The 20,007-nt window shown below is 62.1% G+C and overlaps 1 protein-coding gene across 4 annotated transcripts; it reads left to right on the forward strand.

The window, feature by feature from the left end:
* Positions 1–126: 126 nt before the first annotated feature.
* Positions 127–19,687, forward strand: PCNX3 (pecanex 3). 4 transcript variants are annotated; one of them, XM_070457632.1, is made up of 35 exons: positions 127–834; positions 1,179–1,366; positions 1,603–1,702; positions 1,827–1,866; positions 1,967–2,062; positions 2,285–3,415; positions 3,876–3,999; positions 4,089–4,267; positions 4,513–4,603; positions 5,238–5,373; positions 6,651–6,811; positions 7,557–7,710; positions 7,976–8,008; positions 8,223–8,394; positions 8,478–8,588; positions 8,920–9,011; positions 9,157–9,266; positions 9,459–9,564; positions 9,662–9,754; positions 9,909–10,059; positions 10,877–11,021; positions 11,344–11,521; positions 12,170–12,278; positions 12,433–12,562; positions 12,960–13,018; positions 13,118–13,333; positions 13,971–14,224; positions 16,340–16,570; positions 16,738–16,841; positions 17,128–17,275; positions 17,370–17,600; positions 17,687–17,961; positions 18,446–18,579; positions 18,664–18,962; positions 19,041–19,687. In XM_070457632.1, the coding sequence occupies exons 1-35, from the start codon at positions 682–684 to the stop codon at positions 19,239–19,241; spliced, it is 6,135 nt and encodes a 2,044-aa protein (XP_070313733.1). In that variant the 5' UTR covers positions 127–681; the 3' UTR covers positions 19,242–19,687. The 4 variants fall into 4 exon arrangements, with proteins under 4 accessions (XP_070313733.1, XP_070313735.1, XP_020762116.2 ...); XM_070457634.1 differs by having other exon boundaries at positions 6,669–6,811; XM_020906457.2 differs by having other exon boundaries at positions 6,690–6,811.
* Positions 19,688–20,007: the final 320 nt, after the last annotated feature.

A 20,007-nucleotide genomic window follows, 5' to 3' on the forward strand; every position in this document is an offset into this window, starting at 1 on the left:
GCTTTTCGGCCCGCCCCTTCCCTTAGACCCGGACTCTGCGCAAGCCCGAAGGGTTCCCTGGCTTCTTATCGCTCCACCACCTCCCTGCGCTTGCGCATTCAAGCCGCCAGGTTTTCCTTTTCCGGGTCCCAACTTGGCTCGTTGGGCGCATGCGCCACTGCAGGTTGGCGGCTCGCAGCTCCTTCTTCCGGCCTCCCCCTTGGGCCGGCTCCCGCAGAAGCGGGGCGAGCGCGGAGCCCAAAGCGAGTGACCTGTGACCCCGGAAGTGGACCTCAGGGTCCCGGGGCTTTCCCCCGGCCGGAACCGAAGGAGCCGTCGCTGCACCCCCGGAGCACCCACCCCACGCCCACCTCTGGATGCCGCCGACGGGTGCCCGGCCCGTGCCCCGCGCCTGCCTGCCGGCCCGGCCCTCGGGAGCAGTTCTGGGGCGGGGGTGGGGGCCAGGACCCCGCCTCTGATGCGGCTCCACCCCCACGCCTGGGTCTCACACCGCTGACTGCCCGGCCGGCCCCGCCCCCTGCTCGCACCCTCGCCCCTCAGACCTCTCTCCCCCGTTGGGGGGGGACCATGGCGTGAGCGCGAGGCCGGGCCCCGGGGCCCTCGGGCGCCAGGCGGGGCATGGGCCAGGGGCCGCCCCCATGAGGGTCCCGGGAGGAGGGCGCGCGCAGCAGCGGCGGGGCCATGGGGTCGCAGGTATTGCAGATCCTGCGCCAGGGGGTGTGGGCCTCGCTCACCGGCGGTTGGTTCTTCGACCCGCACCAGAGCACCTTCTCCAACTGCTTCCACCTCTATGTTTGGATCTTCCTGCTCACCTTCCCTTTCTTGCTGTACATGGTGAGACGCTATCGCCACCTGTAACTCCTGCCGGGGAAAGGGAGGGCAGATGTCACCGAGGGGTGCAAACTGACAGGGACTCCGGGCTGTGGGAAGGGGACTCACTGCAGAGTTCAGAGTGTGTAGAGGAGAGGCCAGAATTTTCTGGCCAGGGTGACCTTGAGCCCCTCACTTAATCTCTGTCCAGTTAGTAGAGAAAAGATAGGGTCTTTGTACTGGTTGTATGCAGGGGCGGGGAAGTCTTCTTGTGAACTTGTGAATCCTAGCCTTGATGGCGGCGGTAGGTCCACCCTTTGTGGGAGCAGGGATCTGTGAAGAATGACCTGACTTGCTGCCACCTCCAGGTCCTGCCCCCCAGCTTGCTGGTGGCTGGTGTGTACTGCCTTGTGGTGGCTGTCATCTTCGCTACCATCAAGACTGTGAACTATCGGCTGCATGCTATGTTCGACCAGGGCGAGATTGTGGAGAAGCGCAACTCTACCATGGGGGAACCAGAGGAAGAGCCTGCCCAGGGGGACAGCAATCTGCCCAGGTGGGCAAGGCAGGGCCTGTGCTGGAAATGGAGGGTTCTTGGTGCTTGGGCCTTGGCATTGGAAGATGGAGAGGGGGCTCAGGGAACATTGCGTCCAAGAGTGGTTGAATATTCCTTGATTGGCTCTGGATTTGTCAGGGGAATCGACATGGAGGTATGAGTGATGGGGATGGTGGGAGAGGTGCTGTTTGAAGAGGGAAGGTTAGCTCGAAACTGATGTTCCTGTGCACTGCTAGAGACCCTGGAGTGGAGATGACTGTATTTCGAAAAGTGAGTTCCACGCCCCCCGTACGCTGTAGCTCTCAGCATTCCGTGTTTGGCTTCAACCAGGTCTCGGTGAGTGGTGCTGGCCCTCAGCCTCCCCTCCTCCTCTCCTGGGAACCTGTTCCCCGTGTGGGTATGTCCTGCACCTACTTTTTTGCCCTGTTGGCTCCTTCAAACGTTTCTCTTCCCCACTCAGGAGTTGCTGCCCCGGATAGAGGACTCCGGGCCCCTCCGAGGTAGGTGGCTGCTGTCGAGGGCTGAGGTGGTGGTGCAGAGCAGGGCCCAGCACGTCGATGCCTTGAGGTGCCGCTAACGCGTCTGGGGCTGTGCTTGTAGACATCAAGGAGCTGGTGCGGGAGCAGGGCAGCAACAACGTGATCGTGACCTCGGCCGATCGAGAGATGCTGAAGCTGAGCTCACAGGAGAAGCTGAGTGAGTGGTCATGACTGGCAAGGGCTTGGGGAGAAGACCAGCTGTCATGTCTTTGAATCACCCTCATCTTTGCTTCCTGGGGCTCTCTTGGTCCTCTGAGATGGGGCCTCAGTGTCCCGCCCCACTGAGCTCTCAGAACTCGGGGCCATAGGACCGTCTCAGCCATCAGTTCCTGCTAGAGAATGCCTTTCTTTAGTCCTGTGTCGCCTTCTCTTCTGACAGTTGGAGACCTTCCCCAGACGCCTCCAGGGGCTGCCCCGGACCCATCTCTCCCCAGCACGGACTCCTCAGAACGTTCTCCCCTGGCTGGAGACGGAGCCCCGTGGAGTGGCGGCAGTGTGGCTGACACTCCCATGAGCCCCCTCCTGAAGGGCAGCCTTAGCCAGGAACTTAGCAAGAGCTTCCTGACCCTAACCCGGCCTGAGCGGGCCCTGGTGAGGACCAGCAGTCGACGGGAACAGCGCCGGGGAGCGGGCGGCTACCAGCCCCTGGACCGGCGGGGCTCGGGGGACCCCACACCCCAGAAAGCTGGCTCCTCAGATTCCTGCTTCAGTGGCACTGACAGGGAGACGTTGAGCAGCTTCAAGAGTGAGAAGACCAATTCGACCCACCTAGACAGCCCCCCTGGCGGGCAAGCCCCCGAGGGCAGCGACACAGACCCCCCCTCGGAGGCAGAGCTGCCCGCCTCCCCAGATGCTGGAGTCCCCTCGGATGACACGCTCCGCTCCTTCGACACCGTTGTAGGAGCAGGGACGCCGCCTGGCCCGGCTGAGCCGCTCCTGGTCGTGCGGCCCAAGGACTTGGCGTTGCTCCGGCCCAGCAAACGGCGGCCGCCCGTGCGGAGACACTCCCCTGCCGCCGGCCGGGCCCCTCGGCGGCCGCTGCTGGAAGGCCGGGGCTTCTTCGAGGATGATGACACCAGCGAGGGCAGTGAACTGAGCCCAGCCTCCAGTCTCCGGTCCCAGCGCCGCTACAGCACCGACAGCTCCTCCTCCACTTCATGCTATTCCCCCGAGAGTTCTCGGGGGGCCGCCGGGGGAGCCCGAAAACGACGGGCCCCCCACGGGGCTGAGGAGGGGATGGCTGTGCCCCCCAAGCGGCCCTATGGGACCCAGCGGACGCCTAGTACTGCCAGCGCCAAAACGCACGCCCGCGTGCTGAGCATGGACGGGGCAGGGGGGGATGTCCTGCGGGGTCCCCTGGCTGGCTCCAAGGCTGAACTGGAGGCCCAGGCGGGGGTGGAGCTGGCTGCCGGTGAGCCCGCTGTGCTGCCCGCCGAGGCCCGCAGGGGACCTGCTGCCAACCAGCCTGGCTGGCGTGGGGAGCTGCAGGAGGAAGGTGCGGTGGGGGGAGGTGAGTGCCAGTTGGAGAGGGTGGGCTGCGGAGGGGCGGGGGTTGGGGCAAGGGGCAGCTGGAGCAGGGCCTACTCAGCCTCCGGCAGCAGGTGGATGTGGACACAGCCGTCGAGCGACGTTGTCTGCCAGGCTGAGCGTAGGGGAGGCTGAGGCAGAGACCTCAGGCACCTGGCTCCAGTCCTGAAGTTAGCACTTGAGCTTCTTCTTTTTGAGGTCTCTGTGTAGCCATGTTCATTCTTCTGGGCCACCAGCAGAGCGGAGCAGGACATGTCTTTATTCCCAGATGTGGAAACTGGCCTGAGTGGTTAGGTGACCTGGAGGGGTCACAGAGCCAGGATATGGTTGCACTAGACCTGACCTTTAGCTCCACACAGGAACACCTGCATCTCTCTGCCGGCCGCCCCCAGGCTCTGTTCGCTTCTTTGTCACTTACACTGGGGGGGCCTCTCTCTGGGCAGCTGCCGAGGAGACTGGCAAGCGGGACCGCTCAAGCAGCGTGAGGCGGGCACAGGCCATCCGGAGGCGGCACAATGCTGGCAGCAACCCCACCCCCCCGGCCTCTGTCATGGGCTCGCCCCCCAGGTGAGCACCAGCTGGCTGCCTGAGGTGGGGGAGTGGGGGCCCCCTGGCTCTGAGTGCTGCTGACAGCCCATGGGCTGCCCCCTCCCCAGCAGCCTGCAGGAGGCTCAGCGGGGCCGCGCGGCCTCCCACTCCCGGGCTCTGACGCTGCCCTCGGCCCTGCACTTTGCCTCCTCGCTGCTGCTCACCCGGGCGGGCGCCAACGTGCATGAGGCCTGCACCTTTGATGACACCTCCGAGGGTGCCGTGCACTACTTCTACGACGAGAGCGGTGAGCCCCTCCTTTCGTCCAGTGGCCAAGCCTTTGGCCCAGCCTCCCACCGCCCCCCCCACCACCCCGCACCCTCCCCACCTGCCCCCTGCCTAGGGTCATCGTCCCTGGAATTGCAGCCTTGGTGCCCCAGGGCTGGGCTGCCATCTGGAGACCCGAGCACACGGGTTTCCGCAGGGGGGTTGGGCCTCAGTGCTCCTGTCCGTGACGGGCCGCCTTGTGTCCCACACCTGTCTGTGCCCCAGGTGTGCGGCGTTCCTACACCTTTGGCCTGGCTGGAGGCGGCTATGAGAACCCTGTGGGGCAGCAGGGGGAGCAGGCAGCCAATGGAGCCTGGTGAGTCTCCAAGCTCAGGCTCTCCCAGCCTGGCGGCTGGTGAGCTGTTATTTCTGGGAAGTTTTCTCCCTTCCTTCTTTGGGCAGGAGCAGGGGTAGCTCAGACCTCCAGGAGGAGAGGAGGGTGGGTGGCAGCGAGGGGCATGGAGGGGAGAGGGGCAAGCCTGCAGGGATCCCTTGGGTCCCTGGCTCCACGGCACTTCCAAGCACGAGGTTCCAGGACCTTCTTGGAGGCCCAGGGTCTGGGAGGGAGGCCCTCTGTGACCTGTCTTCTCTCTTTTTTATTTTTCCACTTATTTTTATTAGTTGAAGGCTAATTACTTTACAGTATTGTAGTGGGTTTTGTCATATATTGACACGAATCAGCCATGGTTTTACACGTATTCCCCATCCTGATCCCCCCTCCCACCTCTCTCTCTACCCGCTCCCTCTGGGTCTTCCCAGTGCACTAGGCCCGAGCACTTGTCTCATGCATCCAACCTGGGCTGACCTGTCTCCTCTTGACACCCCTGTGCATTGTCTGGGTACTTGAACAGCCCCCTTGGGCCCCCAGTCGTGGCCTGGCCTTGGCCTCAACCCTGTTTCATTCCTGGGCTCACCCACAGCCCTGACCCTCACCTCTGCTGTTCCCACAGGGACCGCCACTCGCATTCTTCTAGCTTCCACTCAGCTGATGTCCCAGAGGCCACTGGCGGCCTGAACCTGCTGCAGCCACGGCCTGTGGTCCTGCAGGGCATGCAGGTGCGCCGAGTGCCCCTGGAGATCCCGGAGGTGAGAAGCCAGCACTGGGGAAGGACCTGCAGGAGGGGTTGGGGGATGCAGAGCACCAAGCACTTGTGCAGGCCCCGGGAGGGCCAGGTCATTCCGAGTGAGGGCTCCAGGGGCCCTAAAGTGGCTGTCCTGATCTTTGATGGCCAGCACAGGGTGCACAGAACACGAGTGACGAGTTGCTTATTTATTTACTCAGTAAATATGTCTGGAATAGCTTCTTTACTCTGGCGGGGCCCGCAATTAGTGGGGACGATGTAGTGGCGCCCGCAAAGGGGACAGCTGAGCTCACCGGACAGTGGCGGTGGGTCGCTTGAGGCTGGTCGAGCTTGTCTGTTTCAGCAGGGTTAGTAAGAGCACCTCCTATTGTTCCTGAGAGGGTCCTGGTGTGGACGACACTTATGTAAACGGTCAGGAGATGACAGAAACGTTAGGATTGTGTAAGGCGCAGATTCGGAGCCTAAAGAACAATCGTGAGAGTAGTGCCCACGCAGCCAGGGCCACAGAGAGACCAAGGGCAGCGCCCAGAAGCCGCGCGTGCTCCCTGATGTGCTTGTCCTCCTTCCCCGTCCCGTGGGAGAGCAGTGCAGTCCTCACACGGGCGAGGGCTCCTCCAGAGGCAGGGGCTGTGCTGCGGTGGCTGTCCTTGTGTCTCCAGGGCCTGGCACCGGACAGGCTCATGGATGTGTCCCATAAGCACTTGTTGACTTAAAGACCCAAGAAGTCCAGAGAGGTTAAGTAGGCAGCCCAGGGCCTCACAGCAGTGGTATTGGCACCCAGGCCTGCCCTTAGGGCCAGCCTTCCGTGTGCTCCAGGGTAGGGTGGTCAGAGTGACCCTGATGGCCATGTCTGGGCAAAGGGTGGCATTTGTGCTGGCTCCCGAAGGGTAAGGTGGATTTCACCGACCCCAGGAAGAGGCCGGAGACACCTCCTAAGTGGGGAAGACAGACACAGGAGCTGGTAACCCTGGCCCTTAGCAGCCCCCACAGCCACTGAGCCATATCCTGGGGAGCTGGAGAAAGGAGCAGGCCCTGGGGTGGAGGATCAGGGCAGGCTGCGGGGCCACTAGATGGTAGAGACTTCCTGTGTAGACCAGCCCACATGTGCCAGGGGGTGGCATGGATGGCAGTGGGTCAGAGTTGATGGCCAATGTGTGCCGGGGGTGGTGTGGACCGCAGTTGGGGGGGGGGGTGGCGCAGCTGATGGCCAGTCTGCCAGGGGGTTGCGTGGACCGTGGTGGTGGGGGGTGGGGCTGATGGCCGCGGCCGTGGGGACCGCAGTTTGACCTACTGGACCAGGACTCCCTGCACGAATCCCAGGAGCAGACACTGATGGAGGAGGCGCCACCCCGGGCCCAACACAGTTACAAGTACTGGCTTCTTCCTGGCCGCTGGACGTCTGTGCGCTATGAGCGGCTCGCCCTGCTGGCCCTGCTGGACCGGTGAGCACTCAGCCCCCCGTCCTCTGTTGTTCCTAGCCTCAGGCCTTCCAGACTCTGGGAACGTGTGGAGGCTGTCATGGCCACAGAGAGCCTAACTGCTGGGTCACTGAGGGTGCATGGAGGGCTGGAATTTGCAGTGGGGTTGCTTTAGGTTCTTCTGGGGGCAGATGTTTGGCCTGGTGGGGGTGCTCTGATCATTCCTCTCTCAAAATTTTGCTAGAGGGAGACATTGCTCCTATGCGGTGTGGGTTTTTTTTATTTGCTTCTGTGTTAGAGTCAATTAAATTGAATCCTATACAGCCTAAAGAGCCAGAAAGTTGTGTGTCTTAGCTTCCATTTTTTTCTGGGAGGAAACTGAGGCCCAGAAAGGCAGAGATGTCAGGTGACTTCTGTTGTCTGGGTGGCTTCCTGCGCTCTGGATTTCTCCCAGCACTGTGAGCGGTGCTTTGGGGGAGCGGGAGGCAAATCGGCCAGATCCCAGAGTGTGGCCCCTGAGGTTTCCGGGTCTAGAGGGGACAGAACCTGGGACTGGGTGCAGGGTAGCAGTGAGCTGGCTTCCTGGAGCAGGTGCAGCCTGGCCCTGCCCAAGGTTATAGCTCTGGATACTCAGGATGACAGCTGGCATGGGCGCCAGCCTGGATGTGGGTCTTTGTGGCTGGGTCCGGTCCCCCACCCCCACCCCCTAATCCCTTGCCCCGCCAGTACGGGAGGAGGTAGGCGTGCTCTGACCCGGCGGTCTCTCCAGGACGCGCGGGCTGCTGGAGAACATCCTTGGTGTTGGCCTGAGCAGCCTCGTCGCCTTCCTGGGCTACCTGCTGCTGCTCAAGGGCTTCTTCACGGACATCTGGGTCTTCCAGTTCTGCCTGGTCATCGCCTCCTGCCAGTATTCCCTGCTGAAGGTCAGGCATGGCCTCCTGGGTCTCCTCCCACAACTCCTCTTGAGGGGGTCGAGCTAGAAAGCAGATAAGATGTTTCACGTTCCCTGCAACCACCACCCTCCCAGCCCCATCCAACAAATGAAGGAACTGAGGCTCAGAATAGTTGAAGGGGGAGTCCTGCCCTGGTCCCTCATAATGCCTGGGAAGTGGAATCAAACAGGTCCCAGGCCTCTCACCCTCCTGTGGGCGAGGCTCTGGTCACCAGTGTAGCTCCTGTCTCTTCCAGAGTGTGCAGCCGGATGCCGCCTCCCCCATGCATGTGAGTACAGCCGAGCACGTCTCCCTGCAAGGCCTGGGCCTGGGCGGGGCTGAGACCGTCACCATTCCCCGTTGCCTCCAGACCCCAGATCCTTCTGCCCCCAACCCTGCCAAGCTCTCTTGGACCCAGGGCTGGGGCCAGGGCACGTGAGCATGTGTTTGTGAGTAGGGCGTTCAGTGAGGGAGGCATGGCTCCTCACAGGCCCCCTCTCCAGGGCCACAATTGGGTGATCGCGTACAGCCGACCTGTCTACTTCTGCATCTGCTGTCTGCTCATCTGGCTGCTGGACGCCCTGGGCTCCGCGCAGCCTTTCCCGCCCGTCTCTCTCTATGGCCTCACGCTGTTCTCTGCCTCCTTCTTCTTTTGTGCCCGTGACGTGGCCACTGGTAAGGCGGGTAGGGTTGAGGTTGCGGGGGGGTTGGGGGGCAGCCGGCAGACTGACCGGGCCTCCGCTTCCCCTCCCTGCCAGTGTTCACCTTGTGCTTCCCATTCGTCTTCCTCCTGGGCCTCTTGCCCCAGGTGAACACCTGCCTCATGTACCTGTTGGAGCAGATAGACATGCACGGCTTTGGGGGCACAGGTATGGAGCCCAGGGTGGGGTTCGGGGGTGGGTCTTTGAGGGTATGAGGCTCTCCAACTGTGGGTCTAGCACTTCGCTGAGGCTTCTCCAAGTCTATGTGCAAGATTGTAAGTGCCCATATCTTCTTCTCCCGTCTCCTCCCCAGGCAAGTGGTTTAAACCCGAGAATGCCAAAAGTCCTGCAGGCCTCTCTGGGCTGGGGGAGCAGAAAACAGTGGGCCGGGTCCCGAGTCCAGGGGAGGTTAGCCTCTGGAAGTTGAGGGGCAGCGGGGTCAGTGCCATGGGGCCTAGAAGGTGCGATCTGGCTTTACTTGATGTCGCTCGCCTTGCAGCCGCCACCAGTCCCCTTACCGCCGTCTTCAGCCTCTCCCGCAGCCTACTGGCCGCTGCCCTGCTCTATGGCTTCTGCCTCGGGGCCATCAAGGTAGGGATTACCTGTGGGGGGCCAGGAGGCGTCCAGAGCCTGGGGGTTGTTGGGATGGGGCTGTGAATTACACTCCACAGTGGCTTCTCCCCCAGGGTGCGGGGGGGCACCCTCACGCCCTGACCAGCATGGGTTCCCTCCCCAGAGTCCTTGGCCAGAGCAGCACGTCCCTGTCCTCTTCTCCGTCTTCTGTGGCCTCCTGGTGGCACTGTCCTACCACCTGAGCCGGCAGAGCAGTGACCCCACCGTGCTCTGGTGGGTGCCTGCGTGGGCCTGTCTGTGCGTGCACGTGTGTCTGTGTGTGTGTCTGTGTGTGTATCCGTGCATGGCAGGGGTTGGGGGCAGGGTCTGCACATGTGCTGTCACCACCCGACCCCAGGGCCTGTGGGAGGAGGGGCAGCCTCCCAGACCCAGGCCCCTGACTCTTCTCATGGCCCTACCCCCCAGGTCTCTGGTCCGGAGCAAGCTCTTCCCCGAGCTGGAGGAGCGGAGCTTGGAGACCGCCCGCGCTGAGCCCCCAGACCCACTGCCAGAAAAGATGCGCCAGTCAGTGGTAAGTGCCCAGAGTCCCGGGGTCCAGTCTTGGGGGGAAGGGTGTGCTCGGTCACCGGTGGCGGTGGCACCCACGCTGGTGTTTCCTGACCCTGCAGCGCGAGGTCCTGCACTCCGACCTGGTGATGTGTGTAGTGATTGCTGTGCTCACCTTCGCCATCAGCGCCAGCACCGTCTTCATTGCCCTGAAGGTTTGTGGGGCACAGGCCAGCCCTCTCGCCCACTCAGGTCTTTGCCAGAGCCTGAACGTCCTGAGGGCTGGGCAGCTATGGCCTCACGCCCTTCTCGGGCCCTGGTTGACCTACACCAGGCAGCCCGAGGCTGAGCCTCCTCTCCTCCTTGCAGTCCGTGCTGGGTTTTGTGTTGTACGCGCTGGCGGGGGCCGTGGGCTTCTTCACACATTACCTGCTGCCCCAGCTCCGCAAACAGCTGCCCTGGTTCTGCCTGTCGCAGCCCGTGCTGAAGCCGCTGGAGTACAGCCAGTACGAAGTGCGGGGTGAGCGCCTCTGGCCCGGCTGGGCCCTCCACCCCGCCCGCCCTTCCAACAGGAGCTGGGGCCTCCCAGCTCGGCGCCAGCAGGGGGCGGCCTCTGCCCACACCGCCCTGCGGCCCCTTCACCGCCCTCTGCTCCCTCTCCTGTGCCCGCCTCAGCCCCTGGCTCACTCGCTCTGCCTGCTCTGCCCTTCCCCTCCCCGACTTGTGGACTCTGAGCAGGTAGGAGTAGAACTCCAGGAGGTGGTGTTGAGAAATACAGACTGGTTCTTAATGAACTAGACCAGTGCAGCGCACGCTGACTTGTGCAACACAGATTCCCTGGAGCTTGTATTTGAATACCTGGGTTTGTGGTACGAAGGTCTGCGTGCTTGTTTTTCTTTGTGAAGGATCTTGTTTACTGGGCCAGCATCTCCATGTGGCTACAGTCACCTTGAGCCAGTGACAGGGACCTGGTCCGAAGGACCCTGTGACTGAGGGTCACTGTGAACTTGGGCCTCATCCAATCTGTCCTGACTCCGGTGGACCCTGGGGGTGTTGTCATCATCCTTTATTTCAGATAGCCGAATGGGCAGAGCAGTTACCCTGAGCCCCCCACACACCCTGCCTGGGCCTCATCGCCCTCATTTGATTTGCCGAATATCAACACCCCCCAGCTGCTCAGAAATTCTAGGGGCCCAGAACTGCGCACCCCCACATCCTGGGCTCTTCCCTCCCGCCAGCTTCCCTCGGAGAGCACGCCCGTCCTCCCCTGCAGCAGGAGGAGGGTGTGGAGGGCCCAGAGCTCGACAGCAGTCCCACCTTCCTGCCTGTGGTTGCAGGTGCTGCCCAGGTGATGTGGTTTGAGAAGCTGTACGCTGGCCTGCAGTGTGTGGAGAAGTACCTCATCTACCCAGCCGTGGTGCTCAACGCCCTCACGGTGGACGCTCACACAGTCGTCAGCCACCCAGACAAGTTCTGCCTCTAGTGAGGACCACCGGCCCCCTGGTCATCCCACCGTCTACCTGCCCGAGTAACCCAGGGGGAGACTGAGTACCCTTGGCCAACAAGCATAAGTAGGCCCCCAGCCTCTGACACCCTTTCCAGTGAAGCACCTGCCTCTTCAGGAGCAGACGTGTCCCTCCAGTACGCCTGAAGTTGGGGGGCTTAGTGCCCTCTTCAGGGAGCAGAGACAAAGGTCACTGGCCCAAAAGAGCCAGGCCCCGCCCAGCAGAGCCCAGGCCAGGGCCTGCAAGGGGTGGGCACCCCCCCCACCGCCCGGCCCCTAAAGCCTGCCTCTTGCCCACAGCTGCCGGGCACTGCTTATGACCGTGGCTGGGCTGAAGCTGCTGCGCTCGGCTTTCTGCTGCCCGCCCCAGCAGTATCTGACCTTGGCCTTCACCGTCTTGCTCTTTCACTTCGACTACCCACGCCTGTCCCAGGGCTTCCTGCTCGACTACTTCCTCATGTCCCTGCTCTGCAGCAAGGTGAGCTGGGGGCTGCACTGCAGACCTCTCCTGCGTCAGTGTGGGAGACCCGCCCCAGGCCGTGGTATCCCCTCTCGGGGCCTTGGCAACACCTCCTCGCAGGGCAGTGGGCAGGCTGAGGGTTAGAGAGCGTAAGTGATTTGCCTCAGGTTTCCTGGAGAGCTGGTGGTCAGCCGAGACTTGAACAAAGACCTATTCCCCGGCTCTGTACTAGAGGCCTACAGTGGTGCCCATGGGGGAGCCTGGCACAGGCCTGAGCTTTCTTCTCACTCCCGTGAGCATTCTGGTCTGGTTTCTGGCCTGGCCCAGGATGGTGGAGATGAGTACTGTGTCCCCCTTTGAGGGCAGGGCCTGTGACTGTCTCTTAACTCTTGGTATCACAGCCGCATCACCAAGAATGGCATAGCCTGAGCAAATCATGTATCTGTTCTACCTTGTCTGAACCTTAGTTTTCCCATCTGCAAAGTGGGACAGTGATAGGACGCTCCCAGGATGATTATATGAATTAAGTAGCTCATGTCCCCTTGGGTGCTCTGTCTGGGGTTGCTAATGGTGTCGGAAGTCCCCGGGGTCTGAGTGGGCACTTGGCGGGCCCCCTTCTCTGTGAGCAGTCCGTGTATCTCTCCCCTCCCCTCTCCACCCCTGCAGCTGTGGGACCTGCTGTACAAGCTGCGTTTCGTGCTGACCTACATCGCGCCCTGGCAGATCACCTGGGGCTCAGCTTTCCACGCTTTTGCCCAGCCATTCGCCGTGCCACGTACCCAGCCTGCCGCTTGCGGCCTGGGCGGGGGTGTGCAGGGAGGGCCGTCGCCCGGATTGGGGGGCTCCAGGCGGGCTGGCAGGGGTGGAGGGGTCATGAGGGAGGCCGGGGAGGGTCCTGCGTGCCCGCCACCTCCTTGACTCGCGCCCAGACTCGGCCATGCTGTTCGTTCAGGCCCTGCTCTCGGCACTCTTCTCCACGCCTCTCAACCCGCTGCTGGGCAGCGCCGTCTTCATCATGTCCTATGCGCGGCCCCTCAAGTTCTGGGAGCGTGACTACAAGTGGGTCTCTTGGGACGGAGGCGGTCGCTGTGTGGGACCCTGAGCGGGACTGGCGGGGAGCAGGCAGCTGGACGGGCAGGTTGCGGGGAGATCGGATGGAGATTGGAGGCTGGACTGGGGAGGGGCACCGTGGGCTGACCCACAGGGACACAGCTTGAGCCAGGCCAAGGCCTGTGGATCACACCCTGGGCTTGCTGGCTGTGTGGTGCCCCTGGGGGGGTTTCCCTCATGTCTGTGAGCCTTACCCTCCCCTTATCATGGGGCTCTTGTGGCATCTGACTCAGAGTATGGGGGTGCAAGCCCAGAGGGGCGTGGTGGGGAGTGGCAGGAACTGTCACCTGAGCCTGGGGCAGCCTTGCCCTCTCAGCCACCTGTGTATCACCCTGTCTCTGAACAGCACTAAACGCGTGGATCATTCCAACACCCGCCTGGTCACTCAGCTGGACCGGAACCCCGGTGTGTACCCAGCCATTGGGAGCTTTGGGGCCGGGCCTCCCTGGGGAGGGAGCCTTGCTCACTTGTCATGTCCATCTGTCTGTCTTTCCTGGGTCCCAGGCGCTGATGACAACAACCTCAACTCGATCTTCTACGAGCACTTGACCCGCTCGCTCCAGCACACACTGTGTGGGGACCTGGTGCTGGGCCGCTGGGGCAACTACGGCCCTGGCGACTGCTTCGTCCTGGCCTCCGACTACCTCAACGCCCTGGTCCACCTCATCGAGGTCGGCAACGGCCTCGTCACCTTCCAGCTGCGTGGCCTCGAGTTCCGAGGTGAGCCAGGGTGCCGCCTTTGTCAGTGTGTGAGGGCCGGACCCTAACCCTGCTGTACCCCAGTTTGCTGGGGCCCTTGAGCAAGGCATTCTCCGCTACAGGCCCCATGGCCTGGGATTCCTAGTCTGAACGTTGAGGCAACAGGCTTTCTTTGGCCCACCCCTGTCCCTGCCCTGACTGTGGCAGGTCTGTAGTGAACAGGCTGCTCCGGTGGAAGCTCCAGCCTGGGGCTCCTGCTGGCCTGCTCTGTGGACTCAGGTCTGGCCCAGGTTGGGCCCACGCATAAGCCCTGGGGAGTGAGCCAGCTCCTGGCCCTCAGGAAGATGTACGTGGCAGGTACCAGCTTCAGAAGAGGCCCCCGAGTGCAGAGAGGCTCGAAGCACAGGTCGGAGCAGCACGAGCCTGCGCTTGTCTTTGCGTCTATAAGTGAGGGACCTGGCCCTGTCCGTCCTGAAACTGCCACCCTAGTCCCACCCCACCATGGCCACTGGGAGTTAGCAGGAGAAAGGGGCTCGTTGGTTCATCCATTCACTAAGTAACGGTGACTCCCGTTGCCTCCAGGGGTGGGCCTGGGCACTCTGGGGAGGAGGCAGGCGGGGATGTGCCCGTGTCCCCTGACTGGCCCCCCTCCCCACAGGTACATACTGCCAGCAGCGCGAGGTGGAGGCCATCACCGAGGGTGTGGAGGAGGACGAGGGCTGCTGCTGCTGCGAGCCAGGCCACCTGCCACGGGTCTTGTCCTTCAATGCGGCCTTCGGGCAGCGCTGGCTGGCCTGGGAGGTGACGGCCAGCAAGTACGTGCTGGAGGGCTACAGCATCAGTGACAACAACGCCGCGTCCATGCTGCAGGTGTTCGACCTCCGCAAGATCCTCGTCACCTACTACGTCAGGGTAGGAGGGTGAGGCTGGGTGGCCGGGGCCCCACGCTCAGGGCTCGCTGGCCAGGAGCTTCCCGAAGGCCACCTTCTGGGTCTCTGGGAGCCTGTTCTGTCCAAGGGACGCCAGGGCCTCAGAGAGTGGAAGTATCTTCCAAAGCGTCACTGCCAGACTGGGTCTCTGAGGCCCCGTGACTCTGCCTGTCGGGGCCTGGGGTGGGGGCCCTCTGTCATCGCCTCCAGGAGGCTCCCATGGGGTGGTGAGTACTGGGGGCCAGTGGGCAGCACGTACACAGATCTCTCTGAACTTTGGTCCTGGGAGGGGCATTGCTGATGCCCACCTTCCAGACCACCAGCCCTGCACCACGCCCCACCAGCACAGAGAGACAGTATAGCTGACCATGGTGGTGTTAACACAGCTTTAGGAGCATCTGTCAAGCAGCGGTGCTTACTAAGGGGTGGGCTCTGCCAGATACCTCTCCTGAGCTGGGTGAAGCCCACCACACCTTGCAGGAGACATGCTGCTGCCTTAGATGTGGAAAGTGCCTTGCCTGAGGCCCCAGCATCAGGAGGAAGTGCTGGAGCTAGGCTTAGCCTGGGCTGGGCCTCCCTGTCTCAACCTAGGCCCTCCAAGCCAGGCCTGAGGGGCTCTAGGCCTGCTGTGGGGCAAGGGGTTGGGGAGGCACAGTGTGGGGTCCCAAGGGAGCCCTGGACTGGGTTGTGGGACGCCTGCGATGTTGCTTTCTTTGCCTTCGTTTGGCCCTTTGAGAAGTAGGGATTCTTGCAGTTCTGTGAAGTGGCAGGAATGACAAGGGCACTACAGGAGTGGGGTGACGGGGTCACAATCAGGTCCCCTCACGCTCTCTTGGCATCCACCCTGCAGCATGTCATGGGCCCAGAAGGGACGTGCGGCTTGTTGGGAGTCCACGGAGCCTGCTCACCTGAGGTTCTCTTGGGCGGTCCTGTGTCCCCCAGCTGACTCTTGCTGCCAGTGGACGCCCCGTCTGTGTCACTTGTCAGAGAAACTACTTTCTCAGATGTTTTTTCCCATGCCCTCACTCACTCCTAGGGAAGAGCTTATACTGTGGCCATTTTGCCCAGGTTCTTGACCCCCCACGTCCTACCGGAGCTGCCCTGCTGGTCCCCTTACTGCCGAGATGCCCCTTGTTCACAGCCACTGCACCAGCCTCCGCAGCTCTGGGTTCCCCACCCCTCCCCCAGGCAGAAGGCAATGGCTCCATCCAGGGCAGCACACAAGATCCCATAACCTGACTGACTGCCAACTGACGGCCTCAGACTGCCCATCCATCATGTCTGTACCAGCTGCATACTGTCCAAAAGCTCCTCCATTCACCCATGCCCCTGCTTAGAAACCAGCAGAATCTTTCTTTTTTAAATGTGTATTTTATTATTTCCTTGGCCGAGTCAGGTCTTAGTTGCGGCTCAAACGATCCTCGTTGTGGCACGCAGTCTCTCTAATTGTAGGCGGGCTCAGTAGTTGTGGCATGTGGGCCTAGTTGCCCTGTGGCGTGTGGGGTCTTAGTTCCCAACCAGAGATGGAATCCGCGTCCCCTGCTCTGCAAGGTGGATTCTTAACCACTGAAGTCCCCAGCAGATTCTCTTAAGGGGTCCAGGAGCCCCTGGCTTGGGTACAGATGCTGTGCCTCGTTTTTTTGAGGGGAAGTGCTGTGGCCATCACACTTAACGCTCTCTTGAGGGACCCATGACCCAAGCACCTGCCACAGGCAGCACCCTCTAGTGGATGCTCTGTGAGAAGGGGTGCTTCCTGTCGGCTTTCCCCTTCCTCTTCCCTGACCGAGATAAGGAACAGACAGGCCTGTGTGGCTTCAGGGAGCTGAGATGGGAGAGGGGACAGGTGTCCTGGGAAGCTGACTTCAGCGCAGTCTAAGGCAGAAGCTTCTCTTTTTTTTGGTCAGGCCACATAGCTTGAGGGATCTTAGTTCTCCAACCAGAGATCGAACCCAGGACCTCTGCGGTGAAAGCGCAGAGTCCTAACCACTGGACCACTAGGGAACTCATGAGGAGAAGCCTCTGTCCCCTGACACTGTCTCCCCTAGTGGCCAGGGCGAGGGCACGCCCCCAGTCACTGACCCCTGCCCTCTTCTCACAGAGTATCATCTACTACGTGAGCCGCTCTCCCAAGCTGGAGGCCTGGCTGAGCCACGAAGGCATCGCAACGGCCCTGCGTCCCGTGCGGGCACCTGGCTACGCTGACTCCGACCCCACCTTCTCCCTGAGCGTGGACGAGGACTACGACCTTCGCCTCTCTGGCCTCTCGCTGCCCTCCTTCTGCGCTGTGCACCTAGAGTGGATCCAGTACTGTGCCTCCCGGCGCGGCCAGGTCCGGCCACCACCAGCCTGGGGCTGCCCTCTCCCCCTCGGCCTCCCCCCTCCCCGTGTGGGTTCTTCTCGCCCTCAGCCTCCCTTGGCCTGGGCCCCAGCCCCTGCCCCAAGTGCCCTGTGCCAGGTCTGAGCTGGGGTCTGGGGACGGGGGTCCTTGTGCCGCAGCCTGTGGACCAGGATTGGAACTCGCCGCTCGTCACGCTGTGTTTTGGCCTGTGTGTGCTGGGCCGCCGGGCCCTGGGGACCGCCTCGCACAGCATGTCTGCCAGGTGAGTGCCCGGCCCAGCCTGTCGCCCTCCCCTCTACCTGCTGACAAGCCCTGGGCCTATGGCTGCAGCCCCCAGGGCCACATCAGTCCTTCCTTCAGCGCGGCTCCTTTCCCCATGGGACCCCACCTGTTCGTCACCATCGCCCTGTGAGGGACTGACCACCTTGTCAAGATGGGGAAACTGAGGCCCAGCGTGAAGCGTGGGCTGCCCTCTGAGCCCTGCACACAGAGCCAGCGCTGAGGAGCCCCCGCGCGCTGGTGCATTCATCCCTCCTCCTCTTCTCCAGCCTGGAGCCCTTCCTCTACGGCCTGCACGCCCTGTTTAAGGGGGACTTCCGGATCACCTCACCTCGGGATGAGTGGGTCTTCGCCGACATGGACCTGCTTCACCGCGTGGTGGCGCCCGGGGTGCGCATGGCCCTCAAGCTTCACCAGGTAGGCAGAGGTATGCCCAGGCAGGGTGGGCAGGCAGTGAACCCACCGCCCAGGGCAGGGGCAGCCCACCTCGGCCCTCCCATCCTCCCCGCAGGACCACTTCACGTCCCCGGACGAGTATGAGGAGCCGGCAGCCCTGTATGACGCCATCGCAGCCAATGAGGAGCGGCTGGTCATCTCACACGAGGGCGACCCGGCCTGGCGCAGTGCCATCCTCAGCAACACGCCCTCGCTGCTGGCGCTGCGCCACGTCCTAGACGACGCCTCAGACGAGTACAAGATCATCATGCTCAACCGGCGCCACCTCAGCTTCCGCGTCATCAAGGTGGGGTCAGCCGCTCACCCCACCTGGCCCCCTTCCTGCCGCAGCCTCCTGACACCCCCCTGCCCCCACACATGTGGCCCCCGCAGGTGAACCGGGAGTGCGTGCGTGGCCTCTGGGCCGGGCAGCAGCAGGAGCTGGTGTTCCTGCGCAACCGCAACCCCGAGCGCGGCAGCATCCAGAACGCCAAGCAGGCTCTCCGCAACATGATCAACTCCTCCTGCGACCAGCCGCTGGGCTACCCCATCTATGTGTCTCCCCTCACCACCTCGCTGGCCGGCAGCCACCCTCAGCTGCGGGCGCTGTGGGGTGGCCCCGTCAGCCTGGGTGCCATCGCCCACTGGCTTCTGCGCAGCTGGGAGAGGTGAGCTCTGACCCCTGCCTCTGGGGTCACAGGGGAGGAAGCAGAGGTTCACAGAGAGGAAGTGGTGCTCTCTGAGGTCTGACTGAGGAAGCACCGGAGCCAGGAGCGAACCCCAAGCTGACCCAACTGCACACCCTGCCCCCTCAGCCAGAGCCGAAGGTGGTCTTTAGCCTGAAGCACCATCGATAATGCCACCTTGAAAAATTCTGTAGGGGCTTCCCTGGTGGTCTAGTGGTCTAGTGGGTTTCCACCTCAAGGGGCATGGGTTCGATCCCTGGTCAGGGAACTAAGATCCCACATGCTTCGCAGTGTAACCTTAAACAAACAAAAAAAAAACACCCTGTAAAGTAGATAGCAGAATCTTTTAGAAATAGGACTAGGATCTGAGATGTTAGGTGGTCTGTCTTGGGTCGGGGACTTGTGCTTGTGAGGGCATTGCACCCTCCTCCCACCACCAACCTCGTCTCTGTTTCCCCTCACCCAGGCTTCACAAGGGCTGCGGTGCCGGCTGCAATAGTGGCGGGAACGTGGATGACTCAGACTGTGGCGGAGGCGGTGGCTTGACCTCCCTCAGCAATAACCCCCCCTTGGCACAACCCACACCTGAGAACACAGCAGGTGAGCAGACAAGGCCTGGCTGAGCCCGTGAGAGGGAAGGGCAGCCTAGCGACTGAAGTCTGCCCTCTTATCTGTCTCCCACAGGCGCTGGGGACCAGCCCCTCCCACCAGGCCCAGCCTGGGGCCCGGGGCCCTCCCTGAGCGGCTCTGGTGATGGGCGCCCCCCTCCTCTGCTACAGTGGCCACCCCCTCGGCTCCCTGGACCATCCCCCGCTTCGCCAGCCCCCCCTGAGGGTCCTAGGCCCTCAAGGCCCCCTGCCCCTGGTCTCCTAAGTTCTGAGGGTCCCAGTGGGAAGTGGAGCCTGGGGGGTCGGAAGGGGCTAGGGGGATCTGAGGGGGAGCCAGCCTCAGGGAGCCCTAAAGGAAGCACCCCCAAATCTCAGGTAAGGCTCTTCCAGCGGGGTCAGGTCTGGGCGGCTCAGGTCTGCTCCCCCACCACCAACCTGTCTCCCTTCCCTCAGGCGCCCCTAGACCTCAGCCTCAGCCTCAGCCCGGACATCAGCACTGAAGCCTCACCCCCCAGAGCAGTGCAGGACATTCACTGCTTGGACAGCAGTGCTCCTGAGACTGGCACGCCCACCGGGGCCCTGGGCGACTGGCCTGCCCCTGCTGAGGAGCGAGAGAGCCCGGCAGCTCAGCCCCTGCTGGAGCATCAGTACTGAGTGGCCTGGCGCCCTCTGGGCCTCAGATGTATTTGGGGACTTGGACCCCCGGCCTCTGGCCCTTTCTGCTGGACCACAGAACCGAGTGGCTTTGGTTTCCACATGTGAACCCTGACCTCTGGCTGCCTTAGCCAGAGCACCGGAACTGAATAGCCCAGACCTCTGACCTTGACCCCTGATCTCTCATCCCTAATCCAGAGCCTGGGCTCCCCAAACTGAGGCAGGCAGCATCCCAGTTGGGCCCTAAGAGCCAAACCCATGGGCTGGTCCCACTTCAAGCCCATGGCCAGGACTGACTTTGCCCCTCAGCCTGCACTGCCTGCTGGGGTGGCCCTTTGGCCTTGGACTTGGGGCTGAAATGTGGGAAAGGGGGATTTCTTTTTCCTTTTTTTTTTTTTTTTCGTGCTTCGGAGACACCAGAATTAATAACACTATTTTTGATTTTGGTTGGCAGTTTCTTCTTCTATCTGGGGGTGTTTGGGTGGAGGGTAGAGGAGGTGGTCAAGTCAGGTTAGAGGAGCACAAAGAGGTCAAGGTTAGACTAGGGTGGGGCTCAAGTGGGACTGGATCCTCTTTGCCACTTGCCTGTTCCCTTTTTAAACCTTGACCTTAAGTTTGCAGTTGTTCTGCTTCTCACGCCAAAATGTTCAAAGATTTCTAGCTCCAATGGCAGGTTCCTACAGTTATCAGCCTAACCCTTGGCCAGTCTTTCTCTGAGCCTCAGTTTCTCCAGTTGTAAATAAGAGATGACACCCATCTAAGGCCT

The sequence above is a fragment of the Odocoileus virginianus genome, chromosome 28 (genome assembly GCF_023699985.2).
Source record: "Odocoileus virginianus isolate 20LAN1187 ecotype Illinois chromosome 28, Ovbor_1.2, whole genome shotgun sequence".
In the NCBI taxonomy this organism is placed as follows: domain Eukaryota; kingdom Metazoa; phylum Chordata; class Mammalia; order Artiodactyla; family Cervidae; genus Odocoileus; species Odocoileus virginianus.